General features: G+C 42.5%; 1 protein-coding gene across 1 annotated transcript; it reads right to left on the reverse strand.

Moving 5' to 3' along the window:
* Positions 1–4,595: 4,595 nt before the first annotated feature.
* On the reverse strand, positions 4,596–11,400 carry LOC119903402 (sodium/myo-inositol cotransporter-like). The gene is made up of 5 exons (XM_038719549.1): positions 10,899–11,400; positions 7,990–9,009; positions 7,675–7,870; positions 6,948–7,075; positions 4,596–6,859 (listed from the first exon to the last, which is right to left on the reverse strand). The coding sequence occupies exons 2-5, from the start codon at positions 8,618–8,620 to the stop codon at positions 5,643–5,645; spliced, it is 2,172 nt and encodes a 723-aa protein (XP_038575477.1). The 5' UTR covers positions 8,621–9,009; positions 10,899–11,400; the 3' UTR covers positions 4,596–5,642.
* Positions 11,401–13,610: the final 2,210 nt, after the last annotated feature.

A 13,610-nucleotide genomic window follows, 5' to 3' on the forward strand; every position in this document is an offset into this window, starting at 1 on the left:
AAAACCTGGCAACAACCCAATGACTTCTTCTCTCTCAGCCAAGCATCCCCCACTGTCTACAATTACATCTGCAAACCCTGCCCCTCCCGTCGTGGAGGCGGCTTCGCCATTATTTACAATTCCGGATCACTGAACTCACCCTGCCCTCAATATCTTCATTTGAATATCTCGCCTTCAAAGCTCATTCCTCTATGACCGTTATCCTCATCAACCGGCCACCTAAATCAAACCCTTCCTACCTCTCTGATTTTACAGAACTCCTCACACTAGCCTCATCTCTCTCTTCACGTCTGCTCCTACTTGGTGACTTAAACATCCATATAGGCTCCCCCACCTGCAAGCTGTCATCAGAATTCTCCAACTTACTGGACAACTTCACTCTCATCTAACATGTCACATTCTCCAACCATGACAAAGGACACATACTCGACCTGGTCTGCTCCACTAACCTACCAGTGCTCGACCTCCATCCATGCCTCTTTCCCCTCTCTGATCACAAACTGATACGGTTCACCATTCCTTCTCCAGCCGCACGCCCCCACCTCCTTAGAGAAATCACCTTCCACAACCTTAAATCCATCAACTCTCAGACCTGCTCTCCACAACTCTTCACCTGGACTCAACCCTCACCTTACCTGATGATCTCACAAACCGCCTCAACTCTGCTTTGTGTACCTCCCTTAACACTCTGGCCCCCCTCAAAACAAAAACCGTCTCCTTTAACACCTCGTCACCCTGGTACACACCTGCACTCCGGGAAATGAAACAAACTGGCCGCCAACTTGAACATCTGACAAAAAATCATCTCTCACAGTCCACCATGAAGCCTATAAACTCCACCTCATTGCCTACAAAGATGCCCTCATTGCTGCCAAATTTGCCTACCTCTCCTTCATATTCACCAACCCCTGTCATAACCCCAGAACCCTCTTCTCCACAATGAACAACCTCATCAAGCCTCGGACCAACACCCTCCCTACCTCTACTCCGGATCTCTGCAACACATTCCTTCACTTTTTCGCTGATAAAATCAACACTATTTATCAATCTCTATCCCCTGCATCTGACCTCCCAGTATCTACTCCAGCAACTACCACGGACCCTCTTCCCCCTATCCCGCCTGACCTCCCTCCTTCTCCTCCACACTGCCTTCCTCTCCTCTCAGTTTGACCTGGTCACCACTCCTGAAATCTCTAAACTCATCAGCTCTTCTAAACCCACTACCTGCTCACTTGACTCCCTCCCTACTCCACTCTTGAAGTCATGCCTCCCCGTTGTAGCAGACCTAAATTTAGTAATGCAATTTAATAAATTTATGAAAATTGATACCCAATTATGAATTAATATTCATAAAATCAAGATTTTCCTCGTTTCAGGGCACCACCGGAGTTGTTATAATCCTAGAGTCTCCGGACCTCTAGGTAATTTTAATAATTATACAATTATTACTAGTGATCAGTTAGTTTATAATCGCTCAATTATCTTAAATCAGTCAGTCAGTCTCATATCTAAAGGGTCAATTCTCTTGGCAGGGACTAGAAATAGGCAACACACACAGCTCTTGATTATATTACAGTGAATTTATTCTCTAACTAAGGTGAAAAGATGGTTGGATACAGGGAACATAAACATTTGCTGAACAATGAGCCTGGAGGTTCGACTGTGGGAAGCATTTGACTCATACGGCATAGAAGAGCTAATAAAAGTAAACTAATGCAATGATTTTAGGAGTTAACATGGACATATCTGATCACAGAACGTGTGTTAAGTCTTACTGCTTGTCGACATCCTGCTTTTGGCCTGTTGCAGGGGTCCCACGCTAGCTGCCCGATCCTGGCTTTTTGCTAGGGATTCTCCAGGGTTCTCCGTGTCTGATTGAAACGCCTCCTCCGTCTGGCAATTCGGCTGTTTTCAGGTTTCCTTCGTTGTAGCTGGCGAGACCACGTGGCTTGGTCTGACCTCGGTGAAGTTGGCTCGACGAAAAAGGCTTAAAATGGAACTTGGTCGCTCCTGAATTAGTCCAGTGTAACTTAACGGACTGATAACTTTAACAAACAAAAGAAATAAAGAAAATAAAACAAATCGATGTCGCGGCACTTCAGGTGTGTAGCTTCAGGCGAACAAAAGGGCCTGTTTCGCTGGCCGACTGAGGGCGTTGCCTGGTGCGGCACGCCACACGCGTGCCAAAGCGTCCAGCGAGCAGAGCAGAGTGGAAGAGAGCCAACAGCGAAGAAGAAAAGAGAGCACGCGAGATCGCGTGTCGCTCTTTTGTTGCCTGGGGCGTGGTTCCCCAGTGGGCGTCTCAGGTTTCCCAAGGGACTGCCTTTCTAAACTTAATGTCTAAAAAGAAATCTATTTGCGCGTATTATAATCAAATATTTTCCACAATCGAACCTCAATGGTTGAACGGTTGTACTGTTCTAAGCATTTGGTAACAGGAAACAATTGTCACATTATTGGTCAGGATATTTATACATTTAACGGCATTTCCAACGAGGGCATGTAATACTTATTTCGTCCACTTGGGGGAGCTCAGGTTACATGAGGAAAGCTTGGATTACATTAGATGAAGGAGTGTCTTGCTGAAAATAAAAACACTGCACAACTTTCTTTTCAGCACTAATATCAACAACGGATAGCAACAACAGTTAACATAACTACTCAAATAGAGGCAAACGTAATCAGGCAACTAAAGATTTAATTAAACTTAATTAAATGCTTTGAGTCTTTGGAGACTGCAGTCTTTGGCCATTCAAAGTTCAGCTGTCCTGGATTGTGTCACACCTAGGTGAGACAAGGAGTATCCCTTTTTGATGTGGTAATAAAACAAAGAATAAGGTCAGTTGCCACGGAAACATGTGTGGGGGGCCAGTTTTGATAGGCTGTTCAGGGAAATGCCAATGGCTGGTTCGTGTCCCTTTGTCAGTTTAACAGTCAGGCCCCGCATTATCAGCTTCGGAATCAAAAAGGTGCCAGTTTTATGGTGGGGCTAGCACTTAGAGAAAGCAACTTTGACCCCTCCCCTTCTTCTCTGGGGAGGAGAAAGGAATTTAGAGTAGCTCCAAGTTTATTCAATATAAAATGCACAAATCCACACCGTTGTTCACTACACTGTCCTTTCCCCCTACCTCACTAACCTCTTCAACTCCTCACTGTCCCTTGGAACTGTCCCCTCGGCTTTCAAAATTGCCGCTGTCACCCCAGTCCTTAAAAAACCTGGTCTGGATCCCTCTTCCCTTAATAATTACCGCCCAACATCCAACCTCCCCTTTCTGTCTAAAACCCTTGAACGTATAGTCGCCTCACAATTACAAACTCATCTTCATGCCAATAACCAATTTGAACCTTTCCAATCTGGTTTTTGCCCCCTCCACAGCACAGAAACTGCTCTCCTCAAAATCTTCAACGACCTCCTCACTTCCGCTGACACCGGTTCCCTTAACATCCTTACTCTTCTCGACCTGAGTGCAGCCTTCGATACCGTGAGCCATAACATCCTGCTCACCAGACTCAAAGACCTTGTTATCGAAAGGTACTGCCTTCACCTGGCACTGTTCCTACCTTTCCAACAGATCCCACTTCATCTCGCTTCATAACCACACCTCTGTCACCCAAGGCGTTCCCCAAGGCTCTTCCTCAAACTAAACAGCAATAAAACAGAATTCCTCCTCATAGGCTCCAAATCCACTCTCAGCAAAGCCAATAACCCCACTCTCACCATCGATGGCACCATTGTCTCCCCATCTCCCCAGGCCCTCAACCTTAGTGTGATTTTTGATTCAATCCTCTCCCTTGAGCCCCACATCCGTCATGTCATTAAAACCTCCTTCTTTCACCTTTGCAACGTTGCCAAAATCAGACCCTCACTCACACCCTCTGCTGCTGAAAGACTCATTCACGCCTTCATCTCCTCACGGCTGGACTACTGCAACTCACTACTCCTTGGTATCAGCTCAACCTACATAAAAAGACTGGTCCAAAACTCAGCCGCACGACTCATCACCCGCTCCAAATCCTGGCACCACATCACTCCAGTCCTAAAACAACTACACTGGCTTCCCTTTTCTCACCGGATCACATACAAAATCCTGGTCCTTACCTACAAAGCCATTCACCACCTGGCCCCTTCATACCTCACTGCCCCTTGACTTTGAGTTCGAGAAAAACGCTTTACAAATTCAATTTATTATTATTATTATTATTATTATTATTAAATAGGCTACATGTGCAGTAAAACAGCTGTTTAAAAGTCGGAATTTATTTGCTTTATTTTTTTATTTCAGCCGCTTGTGTTAAGAAACGTTAGGCCTAGGCTAAATGCTTTGTAACAACCACACTTCTTGCTGCTGTTATGGATATGATGTAAGTTAAAAAGTCAGGGGAGACTACATTGTTTGGGGGTGAAGGGGGGTGGTAGGGACAGCAGTGTCAAAATTAGCTTATAATTTGGATAATTATCAATGCGGACCGCCACATATTGATTTTCCAAATTTTTACTAGGCTTAAAATCATTTTTGATTAAGGAGCTGTATTGAGGAGCATATATTCGTAGAGCACTTCCTGGCTCGCTCCCTCTTTCTCTCTCTCTCTCTCTCTCTCCCTCGCTCTCGTGAACACCGCTGCACAAACCTGTCCAATGTTAGAATAATGTTTTTTTAAGGAGTAATAAGTAACTAGTAATATATTACAATTTCTGAGTAACTTGCCCAACACTGGCCCCTTGCTAGCCAGTCTAGTCAAAGCAACAGGATTATGATGTGATTATTAATGTAGATTAAGTGCATATTAAATAGAAATATAAACTTTAAAGTTTTCCTGGGTGTTTTCCCAATTTGTCAGTGAATGTAATTAACTACCACCACCATAACGACAATTTTTGCACTGATCTCCTAAAGGCAAGCGTTTGTGGACCTCTGTACTGTTGAAGGGGTTCCTGATAGTTCCCTATTAAAAGAGGAATACTTTTTCATTCAGTGCTTGCTAGATTGTTGAACAGCGTTCACAACACCCCCCTCCAACTAGAAAATACATTTCAGAACATACAAAAAGTGCTAATAAAAAAAAACACCTTTTCAACAGGTGGTTCCTTAGCCTACTCCTGAGTATATTTCTTACCATGTCGTCTAGCCATCGCAATTTGGCCCCAGGCAAAGTCATTCAAATCCTTACGCTTGCCCATTTTTCCTGCTTCTAACACATCAACTATGAGGACACTATGTTCACTTGCTGCCTAATATATCCCACCGACTGACAGGTGCCATGGTATTGAGATCATCAGTGTTACTCAATTTACCTGTCAGTGGTCATAATGTTGTGGCTGCTCGGTGAAGCGATCATCACAACAAAAGCATATTTTAGAAAACTATAAACGTGGGCAAGTAAATTAACATTATCCAACACTTAAGTCATGGCTTGAATAGTGCTGTGAGGCTCGGGTAGGGTACACCTGATTTTTTTCAGCACACACACACACAGAACAGACACCTAGGAGACTGTGAGAAGATATTATAAAAATCTGACCAAAAGACATGTATTAGAATTGTATATTGCACCTTTAAGAAGAGTGAATATGGCCTACCTGTAGACCATTCCTGCTTGTAGGTTATGGACAAACGTGGCCCACTGGTTGGAATTAATCAAGCCTATAAGGAGAAATAGATGAAGAGAAAGATCCCGACAGAGCAAATCACCACCAGTCCTATGTTCAGGATGATCTTGGTTTGTGGAGGTTCATGGAGAAGCTCATCCAAGATCTTCTCCTGTTCCTGGATGGTAATGACCTGAGTTTTGAGCTGCTTCTCTTGGAAGCCACAGATCCAATGTAAAACCTTCATACATCTCCCACCCTCCTCTTCATCCGCCCCCTCCCTCCTTCCTCTTCCTTCTACCTTTTCTACCATTTTAGGGTCAGATTGGTCAGTTAGTGAGTGGCAACCATTCTCGATAGGATTGTGGGTTTCTATGTCACTGGCTGTGATAGCATGATCATTGCATGGTTGAGCATTTTCGTTATTGCCATTGAGCATGTTTGGGTGGTCTTGATACTTTTCTTTACCAAGCAAACTGTTTCCTTTTAGGATTGCATGGTTTAGATGCTTCAAAGCATTGATGTCTTCTCCAGTATTTTGTTTTTCTTGAAGTTTTAGCCTCTCCCTCTTGTTTAACCCCCAAAGAGTAGTGGTTCTGATTTGTTCTTTTCCAGGTGGAGGAGTGCAGAGACTCACAACTACAGTCACCAAAGCTGACACCCAAAACAAGATGGCCGCCACATACATGAAATGAACATCTTTGATGAAAGATGGCCGCTCATCAGGCCGGTCGCAGTGAGGCTCGCGGTAAACAAATGCCAAAACCAGACGCAATGCTCCGAGGGCAAACCCTACCATCCCACCCCAAAAGGCACCCGTCTCATTGCAGCGATGCCACAGGACACCAAGCAAGAAGAGAGCAGCTATGGGTGGAGTCAGGTAATCTGATACTTCTTGGATGTAATAGAACATCTGGCCCCCCTGCATCTCGATGATGACCGGCACCCAGGCAAAGCTGATGATCACCATGAAAACCACAAAAAACCTGCCGACTATCACTAACTCCCGGGATGACACCCGCTTTCGTAGCATCTTGTAAATATCCAACGTGAAAATGGTGCTGGCTGAGTTGAAGATGGAGTCCAAGTCGCTCATCAGAGCTGCGATCATGACAGCCAACATCAGGCCACGGAGACCAACGGGCATCACTGACATGACGAGACGTGGGTAAGACACATTGCTACAGCCGACTGCGGATCCGCACACTTCCATGCAGTGTTCTGGGCTGATACATGCCAACTCATCAGCAAACAAAATCCTGGAAATCATCCCTGGAATCATGATGATAAATAAATCATTTAATGAGTCCACAGTCAAGATATGAAGTGTAAGTCACTCAAAAAGCAATAATGGCTCTACCTGGGATGACAATGATGAACATGGGGAGGATTTTCAGAAAGCCAGCCATGATAGTAGAACCTTTGGCATGGGCAATGTTCTTTGCTGCCAGAACCCGCTGTACAATCACTTGATCTGCACACCAATACCTGGAACACACAGTGATGCTTAGATTAACAATAAATCCTCTACAAAGTATTAAGGTCCAGAGTGAAATACCTCAACAACCAATGGATGGATTGCCATGAAGTTTTGTACAGACATTTGAGGTTCCCAGAGGATGAATCTCACTTTTTTTGTGAAATGTCTCAAAAACTATTGGATATATTGCAAATTATATTTAGTACAGACATCCGTGTTGCTCTCAGGATGAATTATAATCACTTTGGTGAGCGCCTGACTCTTCATCTTGTGCCATCAGCAGCTCAAAATTGAACTTTTCCATTAGATTTGGTTTTCGAACAGATACCTGTAAGAGAAGTGCATGCTAACATTTGTAAATTAGTAAATGTTAACAAGCTAAGTCATTGAACTATATGGTGAATATGAAACATAGTTCCATTATACCTACTAAGCATATTCCTCCTGAGCATAATAGCGTGCTAATGTTTCCATTTATTTCAAAGCACTGCTGTGAACAGTCCTTGCTAGTGGCCCGTACAAGTTGCAGAGCAATGTGGCTAAAACTAACAATATAACTATAATGAAACAGTTTGTCCTAAGGGTATTCCCACAGGAGACAAAATACCAAATAGAGGCAGGAGTCTGGCCCAGTATGAAACCTGGCCAAGGTAAGTCTTGATCCCTCGGGCCTCGAAGGATTTTCAGAGCATCTGGCTTTGGCTTGAGGTGGTGGTGGCAAGATTCAGAATATGTCAGGTTGGGTGAAGACAGCAAGATGGCAGTGATGTTTGGAGTAGCCTGCATGTACTTGGTCCTCAATCCTTTAAATGACATGGCATGACATGATTTATCATACGGTATAGTGTGCAGATCAAACTGTAGTTTAATTAATTACATGGCATAAATGGTTTAACTTTAATGAATAAGAAGATAGTTAGACCTTCAAGTCCTCCCACTTTGAAGAGGCTGATGCCTGTAAGGCAGAGTGCTCCGGTGATCATGAGGAACGCCTGGACCGAATCTGTGTAGATGACAGCTACCAGACCTCCAGTGACTGTCAGCAAAGCTGTCATGGCAATGAGGAGGATGATTGACAAATAGAGGTTCCACCCTAAAGATTCCTGAATGAACAAAGCTCCGGCATAGAGGTCCACAGACAACTTGGTGAAGATGTACAGGACAAGAGATAATGTGGCAAAATACACCTTTAGTCGCCTCCCGCCATACCGTTTGGAGAGGTACTCTGGCATGGTGTAGACTCCGGACTGAATATACACAGGGATAAACACCCAGCCTAACAACTGGAGTAATAGTAGAGCATTGAATTCCCATGCAGCAACGCTGAACCCGCTGGCAGCCCCTGATCCAGCTAGTCCAATGAAATGCTCACTTCCTATGTTGCTAACGAATAGAGATGCTCCTACAGCTGCCCAATTCATGGAGCGACCAGCGAGGAAGTAGCCGCTTACTGTGCTTTGGTTGGCTTTCGACATGGCAAGGAAACCGATCGCCAGCACCAGGATGAAGTAGATCACTACAACAATGATGTCTGCCACTTCCATGATAGCCATGTTTGAGCACTTTCGTAGCTCTTTAACAGAATGGAACTAACTGCTGAGCTGCAGCACTATCCAGGTTCAATATATTAGCACCTTATATCCAGTTAGAACTCTATATAGTCCACAGATTCCTGTTTCAATCTGATTTTAAACAGTCAAACAGTGCCAGACAGTGCTATTCAGTTGGGCAACAAAATCACAATTAACAGTTATCTGTCATATATAAAGTATAAAGCAGGGGTCAGAGATAAATTATCCTTGTTCCTTTGGCATCTGACTCTAAGAAAATATCCTTTCATGTCTTTGATCTTGGTCTTTGTAGTTAACCTCAGCTTTGGGAATTAATGCAGGCTTTGGCTTGGCAGCCTCCGAAATAGCGGTGCTTAGCCACTGGGGTTTCCCTGAGGGAGACACAAACGAAAGAGTTCATTTTAATCCGGCAACAAACAAAAAAAATCTTACTTCCTGATTGCAAAACATCCTGTAACCACATTTAAAACACTTACCTACTATTTATATTGCTTCTGTAAAGCACATGTAGCCCCCCAAGACCTTTAGGATCACTCAAAACATTAATTTTCACAGTATGTGTCATCATATAAGATATAACTTACAACTGACTTACCGACTGACTGACCGGGCCAAGTTGTGGACCAATCCATCCTGAAATATCTCAAATTAGTTGACTTTAGTGATCCCCTAATTGTAAAGGTTTAAAGTGAAATGTCTCACAAACTTTTTGACGGGTTGCCGTGAACCTTGGTACAGATATTCATGTCCCCCTCGGTATAAATTGTAACTTTGGTAACATCCTGACTTTTCATATACCACCATCATCAGGTCAGTGTCTCAATGTGTCTAGTAATTTGGTGTATGAGAAAATATCTACAATGCTAAGGCACTCTCTTATCTTTTCAGCTCTAGGACCAAGCTTGTAACATGAAAAATATTGGGTCGAAAGGCTATAATGTAACTAGCTTTATTTTCTGTTAGTCTATTATGGGACTGTAGTATGAAGGGTCCTGCATCAGGACTGCTTTTTGTGTTTGTTGAGCAGAGTGCTCTGGTCTGTTGAAAACAGCTTGTAATGCAAACAAGTCTTTGGAAAATCTAAATCTCTTCATACAGCTTTAGTTCATCCACTTTATTTTAGCTCTGTGGAGACAGCATGAAAATAATTCACTAGTATAAACAGTTGAGAACTACCGCATCAGTGACATTTCGTCAGCACAGTTGAACCTGTATTTCCAAGTACAGGGTTTAGTCCTGATGCTACTTCCAGTAGAATCAATATTGATTTAAAGTAGTTAGTACAAGACTAATTGACTACTTGAGGGTAATGCTGGGAAAACAGAGGTTTTGTCATATCCAGCCTCAAGGTATCTGAGGTTACTCTCCATGTTTAGAGTTTTTGGACCTACAGGTATTTTTTGTGGTTTTGTCATTGCACAGATTTTAACATGACTTGTGTTTTATTCTGTTTCATTATATGAAGGGACTCACTACCACTCCCCTCTTTCAACCACATCATTTCCAGGGAATTTGAATGTATTTTAACCACATTTTGAACCTAAAAAACCCACATGCACTAAAGGTCCTGCACCCTGCAGAGGTGTTTCCACTGATCCTGGCTAATTATTTTGGGTGGACTTGTTACATGTTGCTGCTGGATTACATAACTGCCCCTAATACAGGTGGGGAGAGGCAGTGACACATAGCAATACAAGTCACATGCAGTCTTATTCACTTAATTAATTATAATATTCTTAAAGTAAAGCATGATGTGACTGTTTTAATCCAATAATATTCTTAAATAGTTCTAATAAAATATGCTGTTGCTGTTCTATGCTGGTTTGATTAATTGTGGTTGTTTTTATTATTAGTATTATAAGTGTTATTTTTCTTGCTTATTATCTTAAGATATTTATATAACATTCCCAGACTTCCATAGAAGTGTTTTCAATGACATTCCTACAATAATTTATTTATATTTATATTCTTATACAGCTGATCTGCTATAAAGCGTGTGGTTGCTGCTTTATGATTTTATCACATAGCCTATTACTTTACTAAGGACTGTATTTTTCTTAATGGACTTTTTACAGTAGCACATTACAGTTTTCATTGTAAATAGGGCCCCACTACTTAAATAGGCTACATCTCTAAACTATTTTTCGACCCTTACAAAAACTCGCATTGCAGAACTATTTCACAGTGTAAACTCGACGGTCTGAGTGTCTATCGCGATATTCAAGCTGCTCTTTTAAACACTAAATAACATTAGACGCACCTGCTGAGCGGCCGTTTTTCTCCGTGTCGCCTCCCAGTTTTTGTAGTGTAAAGATCTCTTACTACCAGACTGGCTTGAGCCCCGGACTGGTGATGTCTTCAGACTCCTCAGTCTATTAACAGGAGTGGAGCCTCCTCCCACAGCAGCGGCATCACCACCTGGGTGGAGGGAAAACACGCAGCTCGCGCTCTGGAGCAGGTGTTAAGTCCAGCAATGCAGCTGCAAAGCCATCAAAACTCCCTTTACCACTGTTAAATCTACTCAAACTGCATTCATTCAAATTTATTTATTTTAGCGATAGGCTTATGTGCTAACAGCATAAACAACATATTTGGATAAATTGTGTAGGGGAGACCGGGTATGGTTGTAACATGGGGAGAGTATTAACAACACCAATTCCACCAAATAGAGATAAGATAGGAGTTAGGTGACCATTTCAGTACTTTACAGTATTTCAGTACCTACTTCCTCCCCAATCAGGCATGGTGGTTATCAAGTAGTGATGGCAAGTTCGAATCTTTGACAGACTTGTTCATTCAAATCATTAAACTGAACTAATCTTGTTTTGAGTCATTTCGTTCATTTCGTTCATTTGAACTTGGCTGGTTATTGCAGCGCTGCAGTCCTCTAGTGGGTGATTAAAAAACAGCGCCGTTCTCAAACAGAGAAGGCTGCCTGGCTTGCTTTATTTGACAAAGTATAATGCACAAATTCACCTCTTGATTACTGTATATCATCATTATATAAACCCCCCTGGGCCCACAACCAAATTCAAACCATGTAAAAACCACAGAAATATGTTGTCAATATGTAATCACCACTACTATGCCTAAATCCTTCCATTTTCACAATCTTTCCTGATAGTATACAACCAGACCAGCCACATAAAGGCTTATGTATATAATTACTGTCATTATCTCTGAAGGGCTCATTCATACAGTAGCATAACGTCCCTATCCATGACTAAAATATTACTATCAGATTTGCAGTAAATATATTGAAGTAATAAGCTTGATACACTATATGAATAAACACACTCTTTCAACCAATTTAATAATAATCTGGATCAAGCCACCAAGTTCTTAAAGAACTCCAGCACAGAGAAATAAACACATATAAACGCAGCAGTTTGGCAGGTCTGGGCGCAGAATGGGCCACATCAGGTCCGGATTCTGCAGACAGAGAAACACACATGAGCACATTGCTCTCAAACACTGCAGGTTGTTATGGTCGTTCCCTGGCGGACCTGGATCAGCTGTTTACAGGGCTAACGCTAACGTTGCTATGGGGCTGTGTTTTAATGTTTTAATGACCGGGTCTATTTGTTTTGGAGAGGAGACGACCTCTGAGGTAATTCGGCTCCAGGTAGAACCCTGTCAGGGCTCTGAAGTGGACCCACAACAACTCTCATCAGCTGTTAGCTGTAATGTTAAACACTAGCAGGACTAAAGTTATGGTGCGGCTGTGTTAAAACTATAACTTAGCACAACATCACTGTGCTGTAATAACGTTATGCTTTATTAAATGTCACAGAATAGATATTAGATATAATGTCAGTCCAGTGACTGTTACCTGACAGCCGACCTGCCTCTCATTCTCCGGCGCTGGCAGTCACTCAACCTGCCGAGTGAACAAAAGACTGAGGAGGGCGCATGTGAGCGGTGAACGAGTCGTTCATTCCTGCTCCACAGTAGCTGTCACGTGACAAATGAAGGACTCAGACCTAGAGACCCACATTTGAGAGTTGTGAACTAATCAATTCTGTTTCCTGTGCTGACGGAGCCCATGCAGCTGCCGTGTGACGAGTGAACATAAGAGTCCAAGATCCTTCACGCATGTGTGAAAATGAACGAATCACTCACTGAGACAACCCATTCCTCCCGAGTCATATACACTATTAGGTCTTATGAACGAAATGTTCTTTGAACAAAACACTATTATCATGTCTGGAAAGAGGTGCATTCAGAATATATAGTGAAAAAACTGATTTTGAGGTAAGAAAGTAAAGGTTTTGACCAAGACTATTTTTTGTTTAGTATCTATACTATTGCAGATAGAATTATTTGACTTATTAGATTGAAATATAGTTTCTCAGGTGATGCATTTTTTCCTTTCTAATTTCAAACCACTATGAAATTAGCTAGCTAAACATTGGCTGACAGGGGTGATACATAAAACTAGGTACTTTCTTGCAGATTGCCCTGCTATGACCAGTACTCCACATTCACATGCTGTACACATGTTGGCGTATGCATCCTCACTCGACCTTTTCCATACGGAGGAGAGGGTAGAAAAGTGTATGCATGGCAGCTTGTGAGAAGTGCCTGTGTGCAAGAAAAAGTCCCGGTACGCCAAAGAGTAAAATATAGAAGTGCTGGTATACGTACCGGTGAATACTGGCCCACTTCAAGCACTGACAATGACTCTGAATAAGAATATACACACACTGACATACACACACAGAGAAACGTTGTTCTTTGATATCACTACCTGTTTTGGAAGATTATCAAATAGTGTGGCATCCATTTATGAATCTTGTGTGATTGTTACAACTTACCCCAGCATGTGTTACAACCGTACCCGGTCTCCCCTATAGCCTATGTTATCCTACATTAATATAGATTGAGGTAGGCTAGTGCGTTTAGGAAAGTATGCAAATAGTAGTGAATTAGGGAGACTAATATTTTTATATTTTATAGACTTGTAAAGTTA

The sequence above is a fragment of the Micropterus salmoides genome, unplaced genomic scaffold (assembly GCF_014851395.1).
Source record: "Micropterus salmoides isolate LMB-PRFRI ecotype aquatic unplaced genomic scaffold, ASM1485139v1 Ms_hic_scaffold_1, whole genome shotgun sequence".
In the NCBI taxonomy this organism is placed as follows: Eukaryota; Metazoa; Chordata; class Actinopteri; order Centrarchiformes; family Centrarchidae; genus Micropterus; species Micropterus salmoides.

Bases quoted from the DNA above. Each gene is read 5' to 3' on its own strand.
- LOC119903402 (XM_038719549.1), bottom strand. From the start codon at position 8,620: ATGGCTATCATGGAAGTGGCAGACATCATTGTTGTAGTGATCTACTTC. The intron at 7,871-7,989 runs GTCTAACTATCT...TGTCATTTAAAG, and splicing joins CAAAGTGGGAGGACTTGAAG to GATTGAGGACCAAGTACATG. The intron at 7,076-7,674 runs GTATTTTGTCTC...TGTGTGTTCCAG, and splicing joins CAGACTCCTGCCTCTATTTG to GTATTGGTGTGCAGATCAAG.